The following is a 26,133-nucleotide window of genomic DNA, read 5'->3' as shown; positions in this document are numbered from 1 at the left end:
TTATTTTCTCTTTCATTTCTTGTCTTTTCGTTTTCTTCATTGATGTTTTATGACGGATGGCAAACCAGCTTTGAGTGCATATTTCTCCCCTACTGGATGGAGTAAAGTTTTGCCATGATGATACTATGAAGATGAATTACTCGTTTGAAAGAGCTGGATTGTAATACAACTATTTGAAGAAACATAAAATAGTTTTATAGTATTTACAGGAACTGTTTAGTACGCGTCAGCTATTCAAAGTTGATTGATCCAACTCAGATCAGCTATCCTGAAACCGAAAACTCTGAGTTTTTAATCTCTCGGTAAATCAACTCAGAGTTCAAGTTTAAACTCCGTGTTGTTTGAACCTCCTTACTGAAACAGGCCCCAGGTGTCAGATTTTATTTATTGTTTGCCTTAATCCGCGCATGCTCGGTCTGCTTTGAGCCTTCCTTGATTGCGAGCAGCTGTTCAGCAGTAATTTTATGAAAACAGGTTTGGCGTTTTTTCGTATATTCGACAGAACAGCCTGTTTAGAGTAACCTATAGCTAAATAAACAGACTAAATCCATCATAGACATCAAAACCACTGATTCCGGATTCATAACTCAACAGCAGAACCATAAAGTGTGGGCTCAGAACAGCACCAGAACTCGATGGTGGGCTACTGTCTGTCAAAGGTGAGTGTAATTACTAACTCCTTATTAATTCCTCTAAATAACGTTAAAATAGGCCTGTAGTTTGAGTGGGCTTTGATACAATATTAAACAAACACAAGTGAGATGCTCTCACTAACTTTTAGCTGCACACGAAATGACAGTTTTATCAGATAAATAGAAAGTGTTTCCACATGATGGCGCCATTATTCAGATAATATTTACTGAAGATCAGTGGAGAAAATGCGTAGTAGGCTATACTACTTAACTATTAAAGGACATAAAAGGAGGTTTTGTCCCCTTTGCTTCTGAATATTCCTTTAGCAACATCAAATGTTAAGTTTTGATTATGTTGACTATATTGATTTTGAAGCATCTTTTTAAAATATGTATTTAATTTGCTTCTGAACTGAAGAGCAATTACAACAACAGTCGAGTAGGCATGGGATGACCGGTTTCAAGGTTTACCGCGGTTTGGAAAAGGTTTTTAAACGTTTTAAAACCACAAACATTTTCTGTTGTTCCTAAGGTATATAAGTTTGGTTTTTATGTGTAAATAACTCTGTGTTTTTGAAATCAATGAAGACAGCAGACTATTTATTTCTTATAATTGTTAAGCCTGAAATGTTTTCTATTCCAAAATATTATAAATGTTTCCTAAAATATAGTTGTTGCTTTTTTTTTTTTTTTTTTTTCTCAGACATTAAAAATGAACTTATTTTAAAGTAGTAATCACAATACCGTGAAACCGTGGTATTTTTATTCAAGGTTATCATATCATCCAAAACTTATACCGGCCCATGCTTACAGCCGAGACACAAAACATAATGAAAGTCACTTACATAACTTAGAAATTGACTTTCTTTAGAGTTTTTTTTTTTTTTATCTGTTGTGATAATCAAGTTTAGTTATGATGTATAAGATGTTTACATCACTATATAAAACCATCTTGCAGTCTTTTCCCCGCCATCTATAACTCAATTGATCTTTATTTATGATGCTTTTTACTATGTAGAATGTGCCAAAGCTGCTTTTGATTGAAGAAGAGAATTAAAAAGCCAATATTTCAAGTTGTGGAACATTACAGCAATTCACGCAGGCAGAGTAGTGTAAAATACTGCTGTAGTTGTTGTTAAATTACTGTTACTGTTAAAGTTAAGTATACAGCTTAAGGCAATTGTCACTTTTTAATGCCGATCCACTACAGAGCATCTCCAATTATGCAGATACGATGTACATTTCATATGTGTCTTGACAGATACTTTCAATAGTTGATGATGATGATGATAGTAATAATATTAGTAGTAGTAGTTATTTATCATCTTTCAAAACCTGTAACTTTCTATTTAAATGTATAAACCCATATCTGAGCACTATTGCTGTAGATTTATTACTAAAAAATGGAAACAATGAGTATGTTAAAATGCTCTAACCAGTCCTCCAGCACAAACAGAAGAAAAGAAACATGCAAAACACTCCTTAACAGTTCGGTTTTTAAACAAATAAGATTGTGCTCTGAAAAAACACTGCTCGTGTATATCTTCCTCTCACAGCTTGACCCTCCTCCTACATGTTTCATTAGTTTGTGTTATGTGATCGTATTATTTGAAGTAAATATTTGTCTGGTCCTTGTGCCTTTTTTAATGAGCGGGTTATATACTTTACTTTTATAATCTGGTGTACTATGTGAAAATGTGGAAAAATAACAATATTCTGTGAATTGACTATATTTGATTAAATATATTTGATTTTTAGTACGGTTGTGTAATATATCTTTTTAATTTTTGTATTTAGAAAACCAAAGTACAATGTTAAAACCAAGTACAATCTCTGCTGTTCTATTGACACTTAGCTTTTGAGTCAAACTGAAACCTGCTGTGGTTCATGGTCATCAGAGATGTGGTTTGAGCTGCTGGTGGACAAGCAGTTTGTAGGTTACATTAGACATTTGTGTGTTTGGTTCAAGTGTGCCGCAAGCCTGCGTTTGAGTGAAGGTCTCGGCCTTTAGATCGCCCCCTGGGGGCTGGCTGCAGTACAAGTCATAAAGCCCGCCTCCTCCGTGTTAATGAAGGAGACTTGAGCCCAAATAAAAAAATTAATTACACTTGCAATAAAATGTCCCGAAAGATAGTTCTGGTCGATTAAGGCTCTGGTTATTGTGCTGAAATAGGTGCAGATCCTCATTTTTGTAAACAGTTTGTTTTTAGCAGTAATTTAATGCTGGGCGTGTCATCGTGATTGACAGCTGTGATTGACAGTTTCTCAAAGCGCGGCGTCTGAGCTTCGGCAGAGGACTGAAGTGTTATTACTCGATTTCTGTGATATTTTACTATGACAAAATGAGTTCAGCAGTAAACTACAGTTTCTGACATACATGATCTGGTGGAACACTGTTTATTCGCTAAGGTCAGAGCTTTTTTCGGGCTTTATTAGTTTGCTAATACACGCCTAACCACCCAGATAGCAAAATACACAGGGGCCAGTTCTTGCCTGCCGGAGACTTACCCCTCAGACTGACTACCTCTGCTGGACCTACTCCGGATGCCTGGACTCACTGCCCGAGTCCAGCCTGAGTCAATTGAGCCAGATGCGGCGGCCGAGCGAGAAGGCGCTGCCGCATGCGAGCCGGAATCAGCCCGCGACGCCGCGACTAGGTTATGCGCTGATGCCCGGAGCTGGCGCGATTGAATCTTCATTATATAAAACCCTCACATTTGTTAACGTTATTACACCCATTTTTGTTGATATAACAACAAACGCATGCTACTATGTGAACGCAAAGTGTATCACTGAGTTTAACCTTTGAATAAAGATGCAAATAGCATAGCAATTATTTAAATAAAGGACAAAATAAATAACAATAAACCTGTATCGGTTGCACAAGTATTAAATAATAATAATAATAAATACGAAAATGACAATAAAACTGCACAATAAAATAAACCCATTTAAGTACGGGGTATACAGGAGATCGTTAGCAGTAATTCTCTTTGTGTTTAAATAATAATCTTCACGTTGATCTCCTGTAAGGTTATTTGAACTTGCACGTCTCTGCATTTTAAGTTTTGGCATGTTATTAAGTGATCTACTGAATTTGCTGTTATAAATCATTTTAAGGTTCTTGAAATCGAATCTTATATAACCTAATAGAGCTGTAAATGTTAGATATTATTTATTTACATCATTTACTGTTGGCGTTTTATTTGAACACTCCAGCTAACATTAAAAAGAATGTAAATTCCTCGTTGCCAGATATAATGAAGGCATCGAATAAACCAAATGAAAACGGAGGCAAAAAAATTAAATAAATAAACAATTCAAGCGAAAATGAATAAACAATATACTAGTGATGTTACAGCAGATAGAAGTTGTATTAATAGTGCAAAGTTTTTTTGCACAAATTGACAAATTGCAGGGTTGGGATGTGTAAATATCCTGTTGATATTTAGTAATCTTGCTGTATTTATCTTCTAAACGCACGATTGTTCCCGCATGGTAAATCGTTATGGTGTGTAGGCTATATTTTGGGTTCTGTTGATGGCTAATTAAAAATAAAAACCTTTCTAAAAATGTATGTGTTGTTTATATGTTATTGTTCATATTTTACAAGTGTTATTTCTACCCCTATGAAGATAACAAATACCAACAACAAATATAACAATAAGAGAATATATTATTTGTGCTCATATTCAGGCTAGAGTGTATAAAAGATCGTTTATTTCTGCAGTCCACCATGTATTGCTTTTATTAAAGTTTAACAGCTTACATCACACCGTTTTTAAACCGTATATTATTGTGTTTTTTTAATGTAAGTGCTTCTATTTACATCAGTGAGCGTTTGTTATAGTGCAGACACCGGCAGTCGAGTGAGAAGTTCGGGGGGCGTGGTTGATTTTACATAAAGCGTTTGATTGGAAGCTCGACTCCGCTCATTATCGCGGCTCCTCCTCTGGCTCCATCAGACAGTCCTTCTGCGCATGTCTGGCTCCAATTTCAGCAGTCTTTTGCGACAGTTTGTGCCCGTCAAGCAGGCGTTTTGCCCTCAAGGCGTTCAATGGCAAAAGGGGCTGTCGCGTCGTCCATATTTTTTACAGTCATTGGTTTGGTTTGAGTGAAGGGACTACTTTTGTTCTGCTGCTATGAAGTAATATTGCAGAAAAAATAAAATGTATACTAATCTGTGTAAAAAAAAACATGATGGTTAACTGTAGAGAAATAAAAGCAATAATCAAGGATGCAAAAGTTGAGACACTGAACCTTGCCCAACCCTTCATTAATAAGGAATAATTAATGGCCTGCAGTCGAATTCTAAAATGTATAAAGGTATAATAAATAGCCTTTACGTCGGTTGTGGACTTCACCAGACTGGTGCTGATATTAAATACAGTTACACTGTGGTTACCACACTAGCTCTGATGCTGTATTTTAGACATCTGTCAGATTTTTGTCCTAAAACTGCTCCTGTGTGTGACACTAGTTTCACACATCTCATCCAAAGCCTTGTGTTGTGTTTGAAATCATTCAGCGTGGTGATATAGAAGGTAATGCACTCAACGTGCCGGTACTACTTTGGCTGTGCTTTTTTCTCTCCAGAAAATAACATTAGAGATCAGCCAATCAGGATAAATCATTCAAAGGCCTCATAAGTCTTTATCTGTAAACCTGTTTTTTGTATCTAAAAAGTGGCTTATAATTTCAGACAAAAGCTAATTAAATATATTTTATGAATTAGACGGATGTTATTAATATGAAAATCGCATAAAAGTCGCTTTACTTTTTTCCTAGTCTACTGCTGTGACTTTGTTAACCCACCAGATGGCGCAATCTGGCTAGAAATACAAGGATACCCGAGAAGGTGGCGTTAACGTTGAAAGAAACCGAAGGAACACAACACTTATGTATTAGAACCCATAAATGAACAGGAAGCTTCTCTTTATTTTAACACCTTTCAGTCTTTTCTCCATTAAGTTGGCCTGTATGCCCATGATTTATTGGATTGATAAACTTTAGCTAACTAATTATATGGTTCATGACATGGATATGTTAGTGAAACAATGTGACAATATTTGTATTTGGTCTTTCGGGTGATTTAATAATTGTAAATTTGACCCACATATTAGTCTTTTACTCATCATTAAAATTTAACTGCCCCATGATTTAAACCATCATCATCATTATCATCATCATTACTGAAACTTTTTTAAGATTTTTTTGCAGATCTTTCATTTAATTAGTAAGTTTTCAATCAATATTTTTTTTCTTTAAACAGCCCTCAAGGTAACTTGCTTGTCTAACTTATAAGAGCTTAAAGTAGAAAAAAATGACGACAAGCTGGTCAAAACCATGTAAATGACCCTAAACACTCAACAACAACAAGAAATCGCTTTTACAAACCTAGAACAAATGTTTTAAAACAAGTGCATCAACAGCAATTTGTTAATATTACAATTAAAATAGCTCTAAGATATGTTCTCATTCCATTTTCAGGGCTTGTTATGTTAGATCTATTAAGTGCTCTGATAAACAGGTCAGTAAGGCACTTTTATTCAATTTTAGAAAATGTCTCATTACTAATTTCTAAAAATTAATCTGATATCTGTGTATGTACATTGTGTAAATTTGACCCTGGGCGGGAAAACCTTCTCTTTTAAAGTTTTTTATTTTTTATTTTTTTTAATTTTTTATCAGAATATATTTATGTGTGTAACCCCGCCGATCCTACATCACCCAACCCGCTCCGAGCTTCTACATGGGAGTCGGTTGCTCTAACAAGGAGGCTAAAGACTATGGCCTTTAGCGTCTGTCGCTACAGCACCTTTTGAGGTCAGAGGAGTGAGGTTTACTTGCAAAGCACTTACTAGCTTGCCTCCGTTACATGTGCATATATTCACATGCAAGTCATTTTAAAACATTTTCTAGTGTAAATGTACAATAACTTAATTTTAATGGGGTATACGCACACAAACTTTTAATTTCAGCTAGCATTAGCGCTTCTGATGAACTGTTTTTCTATTATAAAACTGCCACATTTAAGGTCTGATTCCTTAAAAAAATCTGTGATATTTACTGATATATGACAAAGTGGGTCTCAAAGCGGACAAGAAGCACTGCATTAAATTCCATTTCCCCCCGCCATGTCTTTGAAATATAGATGTTTTACTCCAGTATTTTTAATGAAGTTTTTGCGTTGGCCTGCTGATCCTGATGGCGCTAGCATGTACAAGGTCTTACATTTCATTTTATGCTTGAACAACTAAATGTATGCTTAAGTCTATTTAACTGAATGTATTGTAATTACATTACAACATCAATGCTGTGAAAGAAACCTTATAAAATTGAAAATGGTCACATTAGGCTTTCACCAGAAGTTTATTGCTGGCTAGAAAAACACTAGCTGTGCATATACCCCATTGACTGAAGTCAACATACTCTCCTGATTCAGTGTTCACAGAACTCATCGCTAGTGGAAAAACTTCGACATTTCAAAAGAGTTCTAAATGTTCTTATAGTGACGTCATCTCATGATGATGTTTCCATATTCTACTTGATCCTCTTCGTTAACTTCCTGTAAAAAAAAAATAAGGCACAGAAGATATTAACAACTTTTTCTAAAGCTCATCCTGCCATTCAATGTAATTGATCACATGAAAAAAATATAGTAAATACCATGGTGTTTTTGAACTATAACCTACTTTAGTAAAGTGTAATATTTTGTGTGTTGTGCTTTGCAGTAAAATATACCATAGAAACTAGAAACTTAGTATGGAATTAGGTCATTTGTTTACATTTTAGCCTAACATATTACCTGGGCTTATGAATGCTTTTACAATAGGTCTAGCATGTGTGATGTCTAGCTATATTTTACTACAGTCATTTTTAATATAGGTGGTTATTTAAAAATTATTTCCCTCCCGTGACAGCACTAACAAGAAGCAGTTTAAAGGAGCGTCATTTAAATATGGTTAACCATATCTGTGGTTTAAACATTTTCCTAAACAGCAGCGGTTGATCTGCTAGCATGTTTGTTTGCCCACAACAACTGAAGTAGCAGAAGCAGCTGCACGTGATACTGCATACGTGCTACTGGCGCGCTGCAGAGTTTGATCAACAGATAAAAAGGGGTTGAAGAGCAGATCTGTGGCTGCTCTTACAACGGAAAGATGTTATTTTATCCCCTCATGGTTTTATCAGGCTACTAAATGCACAACTACACCACTATGTTCTTGCTAAAATGGTTTAACCTTTGTTTTTTTTTAATGAAGGTACAAAGCTAAAGCAGTAAAACAAGCTATTTGTTGCATCGTTTTGAAGTAATGAAACACAAAAAAACCAACACGATGTGATGTGGTTGATGTGTTAAATGCTAAAGTATTCTATGTAATATAATGCTATGCTAACTGATGTAGCATTTATGTATGACAAGTAGGCTATAAAATGTTTTATAATTATGAACAAAGTTATTTTTTGCTCGACTAGCATACATTAGGTTAGCTTTGAGCAAAAACAAGATTTTAATTTGCTTAAATAAATAGTTGTGTAGCACATACACTTTTTGTTTATGATAATTAGATTAAATGTGGATTGTTTATGACTAATTTGAATTTAAAGTACAGATTGTATATCTCCTGTTTCAGTCACAAAATGAAACTATAAATTCGAAATATAGATGTATGAGAACATTTGAAGCTCAACGACCCTCTTTTGAGGCAGTGGCCTCTCTTTGAAAACGCGCTAGACACCTGCACTTCCTGCTGAGATGATAAAGATTAACATAATCTTACCGAGTTATGTGCAATTCTTTTGCTGAACGTTGTCTCTGCATAAGTGATCTCTTCTTCACGAATCTCAACTGATTTAACAATAAAAAGGTGTTAACTTACTATTGGATTTGTTTAGAGACTGTCAAATGTAAAGAATGAATTCACAACTAAAATGATACAAGGTGCTATATCTTAAAAACTAAAACGCCCACAAATTTTAGTTTTATTTTAACTTTCTTACACACAAATTCACATTTTAAAGGGCACCTGTTATGCAAAGTACTGTTTTAAAAGGTGTTTGGACAGAACTGTGTGTACACAGCCATTTTAGAACGATAAACAGTCCATCCAGTCTTTTTTGATGTCTTTTTTCAGTAGCCCTTCATCATGTTGTTGATTTGACAATGTATTAACCATGTCTTCAGCTCTGTATGTTGTGCCATGTCTTTCATTTTGTCTATCTGTGATCGGCAGATAGTTAAAAGTCTACACTATAAAAATGTTTATAATTTACAAGTGTTTTCCATCCATTTTTGAATGTGATTTGCATTATGGGACCTTTATCTCTTCATCAACTTGCAACAAATGGACTTTTATTGACATTTTACCATTTTCAAATAATGTATAAGAAATGTATAGAGAAATAAGTCTGTAAAATAACAGAGAAATGACTGGCAGTTTATTACAAGGGTTTTGTATCGTAATAAACAACATTAACCGAGACTTTAAAGTATTAAAATTTTTAATAAACTCCTTTTCAAACTTTTCAAGGTTAAAAGTTGTTGGAAGAAAGGTCAATATACAGTTAAAGTAAAAAAAATTCCGTAAAAATTTACTAGATACTAGGCAATTTTTCCGTAATTTCTGTTTAACCGGGTGATTTTTTTTTTTTTTTTCAACACATTTCTAATCATAATAGTTTAAAAACTCATTTCTAATAATTGATTTATTTTATCTTTGCCATGATCACAGTAAATAATATTTGACTATATATTTTTTAAGACACTTCTATACAGGTTAAAGTGACATTTAAAGGCTTAACGAGGTTAATTAGTTTATAGGCAGGTCAGGGTAGGCAAGTTATTTTATTACGATGGTTTGTTCTGTTGACTATCGAAAAAATATATGGCTTAAAGGGGCTAATAATATTGACCTTAAAATGATTTTAAAAAATTTAAAAACTGTGTTTATTCTAGCTAAAATAAAACAAATAAGACTTTCTCCTGAAGAAAAAATATTATCAGACACACTGTGAAAACTTTCTTGCTCTGTTGCACATCATTTAGAAAATATTTTAAAAGAAAAAAAAATTCAAAGGGGGCTAATCATTCTGACATCAACTATATATATATATATATATATATATATATATATATATATATATATATATATATATATATATATATATATATATATATATATATAATGCTTTGTTAATAATGTTCCAAAAATGAACGAATGTTTAAATATAAATCAAATTTCACCTCAGTAAAGATCGTTTGAAAGAATGGTGCTATTTCCTTTTTTTATTAAACTAAATGAAAATTAGATCAGAAAAAGAGTGCTAAAACACAAATATCCTGTCATCTTTTTACATTACACTGACATTGATGTTACGAAGCCAACGAGTGACTTTTCATTTTTAAATTGTGTATGCTAGGTATATTTTTGATTACATTTTTGTTTCTATGTTGATCCTTCTCATTTCTTTTGTTTTCACTTTGTCACTGTGCCTGCCCTGACACATAGGTATTAGAACAAGACCAAATGCTATGTTTCCATCCAAAGATGTGACTTAGACTTTAGCGCAAAGCTGGAATATGTATATACATACATGCATAACATACAGTATGACTCAGAAAACAAAAACAAAATGCAATAAACATATGGTGGCTTTTGGAGGCGTAAGACTACTTTTTGGAAGTAGAGAAGCTTAAAATCATTCTGGAAGTATTAATACTGATAATACATATACAGTGGTCTCTCGCTATAACATGGTTCACTTTTAGCAGGGTTTTTTGTGTGTGTGTGTGTGTGTGTGTGTGTGTGTGTGTGTGTGTGTGTGTGTGTGTGTGTGTGTGTGTGTGTGTGTGTGTGTGTGTGTGTGTGTGTGTGTGTGTGTGTGTGTGTGTGTGTGTGTGTGTGTGTGTGTGTGTGTGTGTGTGTAATTTAACATGCTTCTTTCTATAGCGCATGGTGTTCTGCGTTCTGACTGGCTGTAGACCATTGTCAAGCAATCTTAATCCTGCACAGTACAGAATGCATTCATCTTGCTAAATTTGCATAAATATTCAATCACTAGCAGTGCTGTACTATATGTTTGCAAGTTTTCTCCCCACAATCTCAACGATACGTTCTGCACTGTTAAAGGCACCTGTGGTAGCACACAAAAGGCAACGAAAGATGCTAACAATTACTCAAATTTATTGAGATAAAGTTGATTTTATATTCGCACATTCAGAGTCTCTCCTTAATAATATAATTTCAGAAAAGTATTGTTTGCAAATTCTAAATAGGAAACTCATATTAGCAGCCCATGACTATTCAACTACAACATTGTTCACAGTTAAGTAAATAGAGCTAATGTTGTTTTGAAGTCATATTTACATGAGATTAAAGAACCAATATTCAAAGTGGCATGTCACAAATGGTCACTGTGCGAATATAAAACCAACTTTACCTCAATCAAAAAGTTGAACTTCTGGACATGCTGAAGAAGTTATGCGGCTGTAGGGCGCCATTTCTGAATAAATAAATGTCGATCAGTTGGTTTTGATCTTTGGTTTCATTTTAAAATACTGGACTTATTTTTCAAATGAACTTTGAGAGGTTAAAAAAAAATAAAAAGAGTGTGAAACTGTTAATGCCTGTCCGAGAAAAGTGTATAAAGTGTGCATGCAGTGAGGTGTTTTACAGCCTAAAAAATCGATAATAATTGTAAAATATGAAGCTGACTACCAAGGATTTACCTATTGTGCTTTTTTTTTTTCCCCATGTATAACGAGCGACCACTGTAATTTCGATGACAGACTTTGACTAAGGGATTTTAAAATGACAAAAACAACATTTCAGATATTTCATAACATGGTCAATTCACTGGTTCATCCATTTAATGCCAGCCCATGACCGTCATTTTTGTCCTAATTCTGTAATTTATTCAGTCAATGTGTTTCCATCATAGTTCCTTACTTATTTCGTATCAAATAAAAAGTTTATCCTACTCACTTGTTTGCTTTTTTAAAATCGATGTGCATCTTGATATTTTTAATGCAATAATCCATATTGTACAGGAAAAAATAATTGATGGAAACTGTGTCCAAATGCTATTACTTTTCAAATGCAAGGAAAATCCGCTCGTTTAAATTTAAAGGCACATACACCAAAATGGCTTGTTTTTACTTTAACCCAAAAATTGGTGTTTTCAACAGGGTATAATTATTGGTCCGAAGGGTTTTTTGAGTTGAAATGTCACAGACACATTTTGGAGACACCAAAAGTCTTATATTACGCTTTGTGACAAGGGGCATAATAGGTGCCCTTAAATAATGACAATTATCATGTTTATTAAAAGGCAATTGGAACTATACAGTACTCTAAATGTTTGTCAAAGTACTGTCCATTTGGTAAAAAGGTTGTTAATGCTTGCCTTCATGGTCTGTTTTTCTCTGATTGTTGTAGATCCTGATCATCCAGACAGCAGCTACAGTCAACAGAGATCCAACAACAGCAGTAGTGATGAACACCGTCCAAAATGCTGAGCCTTCAGGAGGAAGAGGAGGATTTTTATGATTGAGAGACATTAACGTAAGTGAATGTGTAGATGAGCGCATACCTGAACATGGCTGGCAGTGTGTGTTGATGTCCAGATGTGTGGTCTGGTTGCTGATGGTGTTGTTGATCACACAGCTGTAGGTGTTGTTATCCTGATATTTCACCTCCAGAGGTAGAGAGAGACTGATGCTGAGATCAGACACACTGATGCTGGACAATACACTGTTTCCTTTGTACCAGGAGAGACTCACAGCGCTCACATTCACCACTGAACACAACACTGAACAATTATACTGTGAGGATGAGGAACACTGAGAGGAGTTGAAGATGAGGACAGGAACAGGCAGACGAGCTGGAATCAGTGTAAAGAGAAATATGAATGTGTTTAAAATAGGAAACTTTTTGTTTGAACGGGCTGAGTACACATGTAATGCAATTGCAATGATATTATCTATTGGCATTTGTGCTATGAAATACTTAAACAATAAATTGTAAATGGTCGAACAAGAAGGCTTTGTACTCACCATAGACAGTAACTTTAAATCTTTTTGATGATGTATTATCTGAAAATATCTGCGCTTCATAAACTCCAGCATGTTCAGATCTGATGTTGATGATGGTCAGAGATCCAGTGTTATTGTCCAGCTTCAGTCTGTCTCTGAATCTCCCATCAGGACCATCCATTGTGGAGAAGGCCTGATAAGCTCTGTTAATAAGAGCTATTAGAGAGTTATCAGCTACAAAGTGCCATGTTAATTCACCTTTGTGTAATTCAGTAACACCAGTGTGTAGAGTGACAGAATCTCCCTCCATCACTGAGAATGACTGCATTTCATTCCTACTGGAGCCAAACACACCTGAAAAACAAGATCAGGGTTACTGTTGCTTTACAAAGTTTGAAATCACCTTGTACAATTAGAATTTAACCATGTTTATTTTACTATGCCGAAATAAGATTTAGTATAAACCTAAAAGTGTGTGTGTGTGTGTGTGTGTATGTGAGTGCTAATATGGGTGTTTGTATAATTGCGGGTACATTTGACATTACAAAATGTTAACTCTTTACACATACAACACCATACAAACACTAATCCTTTTATTGTCTTTTTTTCCTAATATCAGTAACTTAGTATTAATTTTAAAATTTTAATTTATTATTAAGATTCATCCATCATGATCATCATCATTATTAGTATTATTACCACTATCACTACTACTTTTATTATTAGTATTATTACCACTATCACTACTACTTTTATTATTATTTGCTTTTTAGGGATATATATATATATATATATATATATATATATATATATATATATATATATATATATATATATATATATATATATATATATATATATAATTTTATTTTTTTTATAGGAAGCTTTACACTATTATATTTGTGCATATACATTAGTTTAGTCAGTACTTAAGCCAAATCTGCAAATAATCTAACAAAATAACTTGTGATAACAGTCCAAAAACCAGTACCCCCACATTTATACGTTTAAGAAAAATATTTAATATACATTTTAAAAATCAAGAGAAGCAAAAAAAAAAAAAAAAACATTGAAAATTGAAAAATTTAGTTGAAATTTTGTAGGTTGTATTTTATATTTTTTTTAAATATTTTGCTAAAATGTAATTGTATTTTTTATTTCTAAACCTGTTTGGTGACTAAAATATTATTTTAATAAATATATCTTTTTAATAAATCTGTTAATGTATATGTGTGCGTGTATAATTTTTAAAGCATTTTGCTTTTAAACTCAATAAGGACAAATTTGGAAATGTGTAGAAATAAGACATTTCACTTAAAACCAAAATGATATTTCACCTCTTGATACACATACAAAGAGGAACACAAGCTCTCCTAATTTCACAAATACATGATGGTCAATTGTTAGTCGAAGCTGTTACCCTAAATGGTTAACAGAATAGACTCCCCCCCCCCCCCCCCCAAAAACTACACTTGCTAGCATAAATGCTAAGAGTACATGACTAATGAAATAAGGGTTTAAAACATTTTGTAAATGACCAATGTGATAAATTAAACATTCTGTTCTGGTATCGCATGAAAAAAAACTTAACTTACCAATCAGATGGAGCCGACACAAACAGAACAAAAGAAAAGCGTTAAACATTTTCAGATGTTCATTGATATATATTGATAATAAAACTGTTCATTTTAAAACACTAAAACTGTTTTGAAGAAGCAGAACAGATCAGTTAATGATGTGTGAATCCTCCTCAGACAGTTCAGCCCTCCTTTATATACTCATACATGCATGCTTACACACACAAACGCACACACACACACAATGTTAGGGTTTTCATGTTTTATGGGGTCTTCCTATAGACATGATGTTTGCACTGTGGAGAAACTGTAAATCGTATTCTCGTATCCCAACCCTGCCCCTAAATCCAACACTCACAGAAAACAATCTGCACTTTTACATTTTCAAAATGCTTCATACCAGATTATTTAAGAGCTGTTTCCTCACTGGGAACAAAATGTTTTCAAATTTGCTGGTTTTACTACATGAGGATACATTTGCTAACCACAATATCATGAAAACCAGGTATGCACACGGATTAGTTGATATAATGTTTACAAGTACAATGTAAATTAATTAATATGAAAAATGTTGTTCTGACTCTTAGTAAAACCAACATTTCTTAATGGTGGAAAATGTCCTTCATTATCTTTTAAAATGTAGAATATTAAAGTATTTAATAATGTAAAAGTAGAATGTTGGACTAACTATTTCAGTTTGAAGTGGAGCAAAAGTTCATGTATAATATTATATGTGCATAATATTTAATGTGAATTTATTCAGCTGTTGGTTTTAGGTTGTGGAAAAACTCAGTGGTGTGCAGTGTGACACATCTTTTGAGTCGAACTGAAACCTGCTGTGGTTTGAAAAAAAGTGGTTTGATCTGCTGGTGAACAAGCATCTTGTGTGTGAGAATGAGCAGTGCTGGTGGGCTGTTTTTAGGTAATGGGTTAGAGGGGCTTCTGCTTGCTCAGCTACCGTAAACGTTTGACGTCAAGAAAAAAAAATGGAGAAGCGTTTTGAAAGAGCGGCAGAAAAGCAAGAGATACACTATTGTGATTTTACACACATTATATGTTTATGGGACATCTCGCTTTATATGCATATGATTGTTAATGGCATCATCTTAATCCGTAGGGTGTAATATGGATAGCGGAAATTTTCGACCAGATTTTCAAAAGTGCATTTCTGAGGTCAACCACTTATTTTGAAAGAAGGCCTGAATCGGTCTGTGCTCTAACTATAAAGGTGCTCAGTCAGGTTGATGACAGGACTTTGTGCAGGCCAGTTCAGTTCCCCCACACCAAACTCCTCATCCATATCTTTATGTAGCTTGCTTTGTGTACAGGTGTGCAGTCATGTTGGAGCAGGAATGGTCCCTTAAGATTCTTTTTAAAGTTGGGAACGCAATTGTGCAAAATTTCTTTGTATGCTGAATCATTTCATAGTTCCTTTCACAGGAACCAAGGCAAGGCAAGGTAAGTTTATTTATATAGCACATTTCATACACAATGGCAATTCAAAGTGCTTTACATAAACAAGAATAAAAGAAACAAGTAAAATAAAATAATAAAAATGCATAAAAACAAAACATAAAAACAGGTAAAATGTGATATGAAAGAATGAAGAAGAATAGAAAAACATGATAGTGCAATCTGTCCAAGGGGACCAAGGGGACAAGCCCAAACCTTGAACAAATATCTTAATCCCTTCCTCTGCCAACTTTACTCTTGGCAGCAAGGTCGTTTTCCCTGTGATCGCTTAACTCAGACTTGTCCATCAGGCTGACAGATTTGACATGTTTTTAGACTTTTTAATGAGACACATGTAAAAGGAATAACAGTTAGTAGTAGGTAATTTATTTGTTGGCCATGGCTAGCCAAGCCCAACATGGATCAAAAATATACATGATTTGAAAACTTATAAAAAGTCTAATATACAGACACTTAATATTTAATTATTTAATTATTAGACTAAGCTAAGTGCATTTAGAGGTTATATTTTAAAGTTCAGTATGTTTGAATATACCTATTCTAGTGCATGTTTTTGTTGTATTTAAAGGGATCCCACCCCTAGGTATTTCTAGCATGTGGTACAGTAGTTCAATTGTTTCAGAACAGTGAATCATTTTAAGAATCAATTGTTTTGAAGCTATAAGCATAATGTCTCCCATTATTACTTTAGACCAGGGGTGTCCAAACCATACCTGTCAACATTGGGATGTGAAAATAAGGGATATGCCCACCATAATAAGGGATACCCCCCTCCCCATAAAAAAATCCCCAAATTACTAAATATGTTCTTCTGAGGCTGTTTCATTGTAAATAAACTATTGAACAGTCAGTAATATGTTTTATTATTATTATTTACAAAAGAAAAAATAAATAATATACATTAACAGCAAATTTGCAGTTTAGCTTATTAAAATTAATTTAATTAGTTATTATAAACAAATAGCATCAAGTTATCAAATCTCAATCTTCACTGTATAACTAACACATTCTGATTAAAAAGCAATGAATGAATCTCATTTATTTTGATTTTTTGTTTAATTACATTTAAAAAACGGAGGTGTCACTTTAAAAATGCACACATCTAACTATATAATAATAGCATTGCTTTCTTTTTTTTATGCTCATTTAGAACAAAATTACTTGTGTTTGAAAAAAAAAAAAAAAACACCCACCAAGACATCGACATCTTTAGATGGTATTATAATTAGTTATGTGTATAAGTCTGTACAGTGCTTCAAAACGTGTGTACAAAATCCATCTATTTATCACTGTTATGTCCTTGAGGTGAAACAAGAAAAAAGAGGGGAAAGCCAAAAGTCACGTTTCAAAAGTTTATATTAAGCCCAGTGTGACCAAACATTAGGCAAATCGCCTTGCCAACTCGCACGCCGTTGGTCTCCGTCCAACCCTTAGCATCAGGAAAAGAGTCTCTTAAACAGCAGGATGCTGATAAAAGAGCGCACACTTAGACTCCGCTGTTCTCCATCCACCTGATTATGCCCCACAACGTTGCAGTGCATTTGTAGAGGAAGCAAAACAGACACACAGACAGCACAGCAGACAAATGACAGCGCAGCAGGCATCACAATCACTATAGAACGCGTCAGCTGACAGTCACGCACCGCTATATGACGCACGCTATATCACGCACCGTTTTGAGGATTGCATAGGAGGGGTGACAGCACCTGTGATAAAAAGGTAAGAGAATCCTGCTGTTTTTATGCCTAAATAAAACAAAAGCACAGAACACACTCATTTAAGAGTAAGGGGTGGTTCGGCCCCTGGTGGTTCGGCTGTATGGGTTGCGTATAGGGAGGATCGGCTCTTTTATGTTTATTTAGACAAAGACTGAAAATACGGGAGAAATACAGGAAAATACCTTTACGGGATGATAGCGGGATAGAACTGTAAAATATGGGAGAATTACGAAAAACACAAAAAAGATTGACAGGTATGTTCCAAACTCTGTCCTGGAGGACCAGTGTCCTGCATATTTTATCTCCAACTTCCTTCAACATACTTGCCTGGAAGTTTTAGTGTACCTAGAAAGAGCTTGATTAGCTGGTTCAGGTGTGTTTAATTGGGGTTTGAACTAAAATATGCAGGACACCGGCACTCCAGGACAGAGTTTGGGCACCCTTGCTCTAGACAGAGAAGCATGATTGGGGGTGGGGGACATCTACCCATCCATCCATCCATGTGCAGCATCCACTTGGAGTTTCTTCTGTTCCCAATTGCTTTCACTTAGATATAACAGATAGAAAATTTCATGAATGTACTTATTGCATAGGTGGCTCCTATCACAGTGCCTTAACATTTCTTCCACAGTAGGAGTTTGTCAACCCTATGGCACTTAAGCTGTGGTCACACTGGACTTTTCTCCCCATAGACTTTTATTCATATGCATGCAAATGCATCAGACCGGAAACGTAAGGTCATGCATCAAAAATCACATCACTTGACTACATGAGACCAATCAAGGATCAAAACATGACATCTCTCGAAAGAATTAAAACATGGAGCAATCGCTCGCTTTTTTAATGTCTAATAATCTTGTTTAATCCCGCCCCTTTTCGCAGCGACGCACAACAGAATTTCGCACACACAAACTCTAGTTTGAACGCAGCGTAAGTCGTAGTGCAGGTAAGCGTAATAATGAGCAAATTACCTAATTTGCAGTTGTTGCCTTTTTATTTACAAAACAAATATTTTGAAAAAACTTTAAGGCAAACCCTTTCCCATGCGAAGACAGGACATTAGGCAGACCTAAACCGAGGCCTCTATTACACAGGTTAATGGAAAAACCAAATAAGACACAGGTGAACATAATAAGAAACAAAGGAAACAAATAAAATACAACATATGGGTGCACAAAACAAATAGTAAATAATGGTTTTGTTTACATCCAATGCATTTTAGCACAACCTTACAGATAAATCCTTGATTGGATATTTTAAAAATACTGTCACAAACTGGGCACGGAGTCTTCATAAAAAAATCCCTTTACAAGAAGTTTGCAAACAGATTTTACTACAAATCCAAACCAGACGCCAAAGACATAATCATGAAAAAGCAATCAGATGAGTACTGCAGAGAGGGCTCCCTCTGGTGGTTGATTGAATGAGTCAACCTTACTCTGTACAAATTCTAACACAACCAGACAATACACAACATTATTACCATCAACCTGGGCCTATATGGGGCGTCTGCAGACTTGGATCCAGGCAGTTTTACGCCCCACAGCTTTACGCCCCTGTTGTTCCTAATGCGTTCAGTAGGGGGGATGAAAGATACATGACCACATAATACATTTGAAGTCAACGCTCTCAGATTATTAAATGTCCTGTTAATAAATATATATAATTTTAATTAGATTACGCTAAATATGAACGCTAGATTAATGTATCATAAAGTGAGTTATAAACTCACTATAAAATATGCAGAATTGATACACTCACCAAATAATTCCAGATTTGCAAAAGCTCTATTGCAAATTAATTTAGATTAATTTAATTAAAAAAATTAAAAACAAAAGTTGTTGGATACTGTAATGGTTAATTGTAGCCTAGCTATACGTTTTCATATAGAGATATACATTTGTTGTATTGTTTATATATAAATTTGCATTTTGAAAATAACAAAGTGATAACCAAACAATACAGTGTAATATGGAGTAATGATGTGCTTTGATAAGAATGCAGAGGTATTGTTACAATAAATATGATGAAAAAAATAAGGGATAAACAATATGATTGCATGCGCAATGCAAACTTCATTGGTAATATATAAAATGTACTGTATATGAACAAAAATGAGTAGACCATTTATAATTGAGTTTCTATATGCATTTATGGATATATGATAGTTTAATTGTTTAAACTAGAACAGGATTGTATTATATTGATTGTAATTGAAAGCAATGAAATTTTAAAATTTAAAATAAAATCAATTAAATTTTCAGATCTGTTTAGATTTATTTCAGTATTTAAGAAAGTCAAATTTGGAGGAATAATGTAGTGTAGTTGAAGTGTAGATTTGGCTGACAACCCAGACCATGCAAGTGTATTGTCTAATCTATGAGAAAATATATATCTTTAAATAATTATTAAATATGTAATAATTACTCCCTTGCTGAGACAAAAAGGTAAAAGAAAATTAGCCTTCATAACACACTTTCTTATGTAGGTTAATGTTATTTTATTCTTTTGTTGATGTAGAACATGTAGCTGGCCTGCACACAGTTGCCTAAAATTGAGTCAAACTAACACACTGCTGTTATACTACACCAATTTGTTTGTGTTGACATACAGTCATATCAACCTTAATCTAATAAAAAAAGGTTTAAGTTTCATGTTTGCTAATGTTTTAAACACGTATTTAACATAGATACCTTTTCATGGTGTCGCGTTTGGTTGGGTGTAATAAAGTTCTGGAGGCTTAAAATAACACTGTACTGCCTCCCTCTACTAGACACAACAGGAACAACAGGGGCGTAAAACTGCTTGGGCCGTAGATCTGTCTAGATCCAAGTCTGCAGCCTCCCCCTACTCACCTGGGCTGAATATAAATCTAAAACGATTAAATTACGAATTAATTTGTTAAAGGTTTAATGTCCCAGTCTTTGGAAGGTGTGAAAATGCATCAACAGTTTATGGGCTCTGATTATGATTATTTTTACACTTAGCGAGCTGTCAATTGGCAATGAAATAAAGACTTTTGATTTCAGTCAGGTAGGCTATACAAACGTTACATTAAGTTTCTTTTTTTAACCACAGACCTATGGAATTGTGCTTTAGATGCCATCTTGTGGTCAAATGTGTGTACTGCATTATGAGATTTTCTAGCTTTTGATTATACCCTGGTTGCAGACACGTTATTACTTTACATTGTGGGGTTGATTGAGTACACTATATAACATATGCTATAGTTTCGGACACTACTAAAATGTCTGCTTTAAAAAATAGTGCACTTAATCTCCATTTAAGTATAAAGGGGGCGATTTCAGATACAGCCCAGGAGTGAAAGAGTGAGTGATACTACAGTTGATCCACTTGATGGCGACATTTATAAGATAAATAATTTTCGTTTAACTGCAGATCAGTGAAGAAAGATTTAAATATTAATAAAATGACCCAACTTTAGATCTTTGAAATATACAGCCAGTGTTTATTCAACAGTACCTTTTTAAAAGAATTGAATTAACACACTTGGATTACAATCCGGGTTATTATTATTATTATTATTATTATTATTATTATTATTATTATTATTATTATGTGTATTTAAAGATGCTTTAACCCTTAATCAAACCTAATTAATTCATGTTATCGACTTAAAAATTAATGTTATAGACTCAGCCTCTAAAGTTGTCATAATTTCCAAGTAAAAGTGACGACACCTCTGGATTTAGTACTTAAGAAAATACTGGTTTGTTCATCATCTCATGGTCACCAAGCATCACATACTCTACATGAGCCACCTCATCAGCTTTCTGTAAAATAAAAGAATAAAGAAAGGAAAACATCATAATTTAGTGAAGACTTGAATTTTTGCACAATAATATTTTTTGCATAATAATAATGCACACATCTACTTCATTGCTAAAATTATGCAACTAACTCCTAAATTGGTAGTAAATGATCTTACCCATGATTGTGAGTTTCTTTCACAGAACGATGGCTGATGTGAAATAACTGCTAAAGTGAGCTCATCTTTATTCGGCTGAACTGTTTCAACAACAAAAATGGATTTTAAATGGCAAAACTCAGCTAGTTCAGTCGTCACAACATACAGTGTGTGCTATTTTATTACATGTATACTACAGGTCGGTTGAATAATTGATTCTGATTGGCTAATGATAAACATTCTAAGCTGCTGTGTAATAATAATTCCATTTATATAGCGCTTAGACACTCAAAGCCATATACACATTAGAGGGAATCTCCTCATCCACCACCAGTGTACAGCATCCACCTGGATGATGCGACGGCAGCCATATGGTTCCAGATCGCACACCACACATCAGCTGATTGGTGGAGAGGAGACAGAGGGATGAAACCAATTATGATCTGGGAATAGTTAGGAGGCCATAATGGGCAGAGGCCAGTGGCAAATTTTGGCCAGAACGCCAGTGTTCTGACGATCGTGTTACCACCCAAGAATGTGCTACCGATAGCTCAATCTGTCATATTTCATCTAAAAGGGTCTTTATCTTTTCAGCTTCAAATGTCAGAATGAACTACCTCCTTAACGAAAGTGTATATAAACAGGGTTAGCACATTTTGTCAGCTTTAAATGTCAATCGGAATGAACTACCACTCTAATAAACAAATTAAATATAAAACTAAGAAAATAAAAAAAATAATTAAGGCAGTAGTTACCTCTGATAAACATTTGAAGTTGCTACGCCTTTTTCAACATTGTTCGACAGAGTAGTAGTAAATTTCGATGGATATTTGAAGCTGACAATATGTGCTACCCCTGTTTTTACATACTTATTTAATGTGCTAGTTCATTCTGATAGACATTTGAATGATGTGCTAACCCTGATTTGGTGAAACATGACAGATTAAGCTACCGGTAGCACATTCTGAGGAGGTACAGATCGCCAGACCACCGGGGTAGAAGTAGTAGGTAGAAGGTAGTAGACCACCCTACTTTTTTTTTCAAAGTGATTTTATAAAAGAGTAGGGACCTCAGTTTAACATCTCATATGAAAGATGGTGCATAAAGTCAATATACTGGGGCATTAGGACCCACACAGACAGTTATTTCACAGCTACAACACATCAAAACACAACAGAAGGCTTTGGATGAGATGTGAAAGAAGCTAGTCCTATACACAGGAGCAGATTGAGTACAAAAACCTGGCAAATGTCCTAAATACAACGTCTGAACACTATCTTTAGCTGTGGGGACGAGAACAACTGGAATAATTTACTCAAATCTGTTGTTATTGGAAAATAATGCCTTGAATCTGCTTCATATCATGTCTATCACCACCGTGCTTGTGCATTATTTTAGTAATAATTCCATGGTCTGTCATCAATTATTCCTTACATTTTGATAATAAAATGGCATTAATTAAATTTGACATTAGCACATTTTTATACTTGAATATAAAACATTTACCATAGTAGAGTAAAATGTTTAACACATAATCAGTATTTTGTGTGTGTGATCAGCAAATAGGTAAGCTCCAGGGCCCGGTTTTTCAAAAGGTTTAATCTGGATAAAACTGATCCGGATTTAGTAATCCTGTTTTTGCGATCCGTGATCACGTAATCCAGCTTACTTTTTGAGCCAGTTTTTCGAAGCAACATTGGATTGGATCAATCTGATCCGGATAGGAACTTTTCAGGATCACTAAATCTGGATTACCAGTGCTCAAACACAATGTAGATGGATAGACAGGCCTATGAAAAGAGCAACAAGTAGAATAGCCAGTGTGGGGTAAATATAACTTTATTTTTATTAGAAATGAAAACACACACTTAAAAAAAAAAACAATAAAAAGCCCACCCCATCCTGTTCCAGCAGTCCGTTTATCTGAGACCTACAACACAAACACTGTACATTGAGGTATTTTTAATAAGTTACAAATATAGATGTAAATAAAAAAATGTCAATGTCAAAAACTCAGACTTCCTCATCTGATGTGGAGAGAGTAGCTTGTCTGAGCAAAGCCTTTAGGAGGTGAATCTCAAATGTGGTCTTGGTTTGCTGCAGTTTGGTCAGAGTAAGTTGTTCCTCGGCCAGATGAAGCTGTGCTTCTGCCCTTTCAGTCTCTTTTTGCAGTTGTTGAAGGTGATTTCAAAAATCAGTGATTGCCATTCTTTGCATTTTCTTGGTTATTTTGTAATCATTGCATGCATCACTAATAAATATTCTAAAAACAAATATATTTTTTATTGTGATGAATGTATATATAAATTAGTGACAGAATAAAATGTATTGTTTCTGGTCAATTTTGACAGCTGTTTGCCGTAGGCCTATACTGAAAGCCTAAATATGTTGAAGCCAATAATCACTATAGCCTGACAGATGAACAAATAAAATTAAAACCTTATTAATAAATAGTATATCTCGTAAGATACTGCATGATCCAAAAATAGTATTATTTAATACATTTTTTAAGTTTTCATTACATTTTGGGCATAAAATCCACACTAAATCCACCCTTCTGATGGGATCAGTTTAATCCAGGTTTTTTGGATCAAAGTGATCCAAATCCTACAAAAAAGGTCTGAAAAACCCAAAGTAAAGGTTTGATCCGTATCAAAACCAAGATTAGATTACGTGATCTAATCCGATTAGGTAATCCGTTTTTTCTTTTGAAAAACCCATTTTCAAGATTTGATCCAATCCCTTATCCAAAATCCTAGTGGATTACTTTTGAAAAACCGGGCCCAGATTACATTTGTGCATATCTGTTTTCTTTCTGCATGTGGACTCGCTTTGTATCAGCCATGCTGTAGACTTAAAAACCATAGAAGGTAGGGCTTTTTCTTATTGTGCGACAATATTATTGAATGCATTATCTACAACTATCAGGAAGCTGTTTCTTTGGACTGTTTTTAAAAGCTTCTTAAGACGCATCTTTTTAGCAAAGCATTTAGCTCAGTCCCTTTTATAAAATTTCTAACATTTTGCTAATTTATCGTTTCATTATTGCGATATGACTCTGACTTCTTACAGGGATTTTATGCAAGCTTGTCATTCTTTGCATTTTTTTTCTTTTTTGTTATTGACATCTTCTGAACTATTGGTGTTTTTCATCTCCACATGATGTCGCTATTTTTCCCAGTGTTTTCTGTTTGGGTTCATTTGTGTTAATCTTGTTCAGCTGTGTCGTAGACTAGCCTATTTATTTTACCCTCTTTTCTTCACTTGTCACTTGGTTTTTGGGTTTGATGTGCTCTTGTCCCTGTGCTCTACGGAGAACTTTGTTTGTTACCTGCTTGGCTGTAGTCAGTCTTGTAGACTTCCTGTGTTTTTGGCTGGCTGCTATTTTGATGATTTTGGATTTCCTAAATAAACACCTTTTGTTGAACTAGACCTTGTACCTTAGCAACTTGGTTCATCACCTCTTCCTGTTGTTAAACGGTAGAACGTAGGTCTACCATACCAGAAACATGGGTTTGAGCCTCTGGCTCGTCACAGTTATTGTATGTTTTGTAGCGCTTTGAGGTTAAGAAAAGCGCATCATAAATAAAATTTTTCATTTGTCATCTCCATTATTAACATATTTAGGTACTTTACCTATGAAAACATACTAACTGGGATGTGTTCCTGTACATATTTTAATTAACTATATATCATATGCATAGATCAAGTATGAATTCAAAAAGAGGGCTGACCGATGAGGGGCTAAATAATAGTTTTGTCTATCAATTGATTAAAATATTTCCACATGGAAAGGTCCTAAATGAGGATATATGCATATATATGAACCTTTATGCACATATGTGTAAATGTGCCACATATAGGCAAAATTGAGATGCATATACAGGCCATATATTTTCTTTCCGTGTGGGTTTATCACTGGTTTAAGAATCATGTATGTAACACTGATGTAACACTTGCCTTTTTGATCAGAGTTTCCACATTTCCAGCAGATCCAGAAGATCCCGACTCCAACAAAAGTCATCAGAGATCCAGCAGCAGCAGATATCAAAACTATCTGAGAACCTGACACCGGAGGACCAGAAGAAATAGAAGTGAATGTGTTGGTCGGATCTATATCACAGGACAGGTCAGTAAATTAACTGCATATTGTACCTTCGCACGGCTGGCACAGTGTGTTGATGTCCAGATGTGTGGTCTGGTTGCTGATGGTGTTGTTGATCACACAGCTGTAGGTGTTGTTATCCTGATATTCCACCTCCAGAGGTAGAGAGAGACTGATGCTGAGATCAGACACACTGATGCTGGACAATACACTGTTTCCTTTGTACCAGGAGAGACTCACAGCGCTCACATTCACCACTGAACACACCACTGAATAATTATACTGGGATGATGAACACAGAGAAGAGTTGAAGATGAGGGCAGGAACAAGCAGACGTGCTGGAAAACATGAGAATAGAGATTTTCAGTACAGAGTTTGAGTGTAAATTGTTGAAGAATTTGTGAAGGATTAAAGAACTTTACTCGCCATGAACAGAAACATTGAATATTTTTGATGGCCATTTTTTTCCGCTTATATCAAGATTATAAATTCCCGCATTTTCAGATGTGATGTTTGTGATGGTCAGAGATCCAGTCTGTCTGTCCATCTTAAGTCTGTCTCTGAATCTGTCAGTGCCATCAAATGTGGAGAAGATTTGCTCCTTAATGTTGATTTTAGCTATAAGAGTGTTTTCGGCTCCAAAACTCCACAGCATGTTCTCCC

The 26,133-nt window shown here is 34.6% G+C and overlaps 2 protein-coding genes and 1 long non-coding RNA gene across 7 annotated transcripts; 1 reads left to right on the top strand and 2 right to left on the bottom strand.

Annotated features, from left to right (window-relative positions):
* The first annotated feature begins 366 nt into the window (after positions 1-366).
* On the top strand, positions 367-25,913 carry LOC103909531 (uncharacterized). Of its 3 annotated transcripts, none has more exons than NR_170296.1 (4): positions 367-659; positions 12,074-12,199; positions 25,358-25,494; positions 25,630-25,913. It is a non-coding gene; the product is annotated as an uncharacterized lncRNA (long non-coding RNA). The 3 variants fall into 3 exon arrangements; NR_170295.1 differs by having other exon boundaries at positions 25,595-25,913; NR_170297.1 differs by having other exon boundaries at positions 25,355-25,494; positions 25,595-25,913.
* LOC108181196 (CD48 antigen-like) lies at positions 5,536-25,397 on the bottom strand. Of its 3 annotated transcripts, none has more exons than XM_073937163.1 (6): positions 25,326-25,397; positions 12,691-13,004; positions 12,228-12,518; positions 12,042-12,155; positions 8,417-8,484; positions 5,536-7,200 (listed from the first exon to the last, which is right to left on the bottom strand). In XM_073937163.1, exons 2-6 carry the CDS (start codon positions 12,995-12,997, stop codon positions 7,150-7,152), a joined length of 831 nt encoding a protein of 276 aa, XP_073793264.1. In that variant the 5' UTR covers positions 12,998-13,004; positions 25,326-25,397; the 3' UTR covers positions 5,536-7,149. The 3 variants fall into 3 exon arrangements, with proteins under 3 accessions (XP_073793264.1, XP_068072515.1, XP_017208929.2); XM_068216414.2 differs by lacking the exon at positions 25,326-25,397 and adding an exon at positions 14,265-15,159 and having other exon boundaries at positions 12,691-13,023; XM_017353440.4 differs by lacking the exons at positions 8,417-8,484; positions 25,326-25,397 and adding an exon at positions 14,265-16,448 and having other exon boundaries at positions 6,319-7,200; positions 12,691-13,023.
* LOC137487213 (uncharacterized) lies at positions 24,254-26,125 on the bottom strand. The gene is made up of 3 exons (XM_021469543.3): positions 25,897-26,125; positions 25,521-25,808; positions 24,254-25,430 (listed from the first exon to the last, which is right to left on the bottom strand). The coding sequence occupies exons 1-3, from the start codon at positions 26,123-26,125 to the stop codon at positions 25,138-25,140; spliced, it is 810 nt and encodes a 269-aa protein (XP_021325218.1). The 3' UTR covers positions 24,254-25,137.
* Between the last annotated feature and the right edge of the window lie 8 nt (positions 26,126-26,133).

The sequence above is a fragment of the Danio rerio genome, chromosome 22 (assembly GCF_049306965.1).
Source record: "Danio rerio strain Tuebingen ecotype United States chromosome 22, GRCz12tu, whole genome shotgun sequence".
Classification (NCBI taxonomy): domain Eukaryota; kingdom Metazoa; phylum Chordata; class Actinopteri; order Cypriniformes; family Danionidae; genus Danio; species Danio rerio.
Note: the sequence above shows the minus strand (reverse complement) of the source record. Positions and strands in the feature narration are given on the sequence as shown.

Coding starts and splice junctions, on each gene's coding strand:
- LOC137487213 (XM_021469543.3), bottom strand. CDS start 26,125: ATGCTGTGGAGTTTTGGAGCCGAAAACACTCTTATAGCTAAAATCAAC. Junction 25,809..25,896: donor ATTCAATGTTTCTGTTCATG/GCGAGTAAAGTT, acceptor CATGTTTTCCAG/CACGTCTGCTTGTTCCTGCC. Junction 25,431..25,520: donor ACTGTGCCAGCCGTGCGAAG/GTACAATATGCA, acceptor CTCCGGTGTCAG/GTTCTCAGATAGTTTTGATA.
- LOC108181196 (XM_068216414.2), bottom strand. CDS start 14,313: ATGTTTAACGCTTTTCTTTTGTTCTGTTTGTGTCGGCTCCATCTGATT. Junction 13,024..14,264: donor GTGTCGGCTCCATCTGATTG/GTAAGTTAAGTT, acceptor CTTGTTTTTCAG/GTGTGTTTGGCTCCAGTAGG. Junction 12,156..12,227: donor ACACTGCCAGCCATGTTCAG/GTATGCGCTCAT, acceptor TTCCTCCTGAAG/GCTCAGCATTTTGGACGGTG.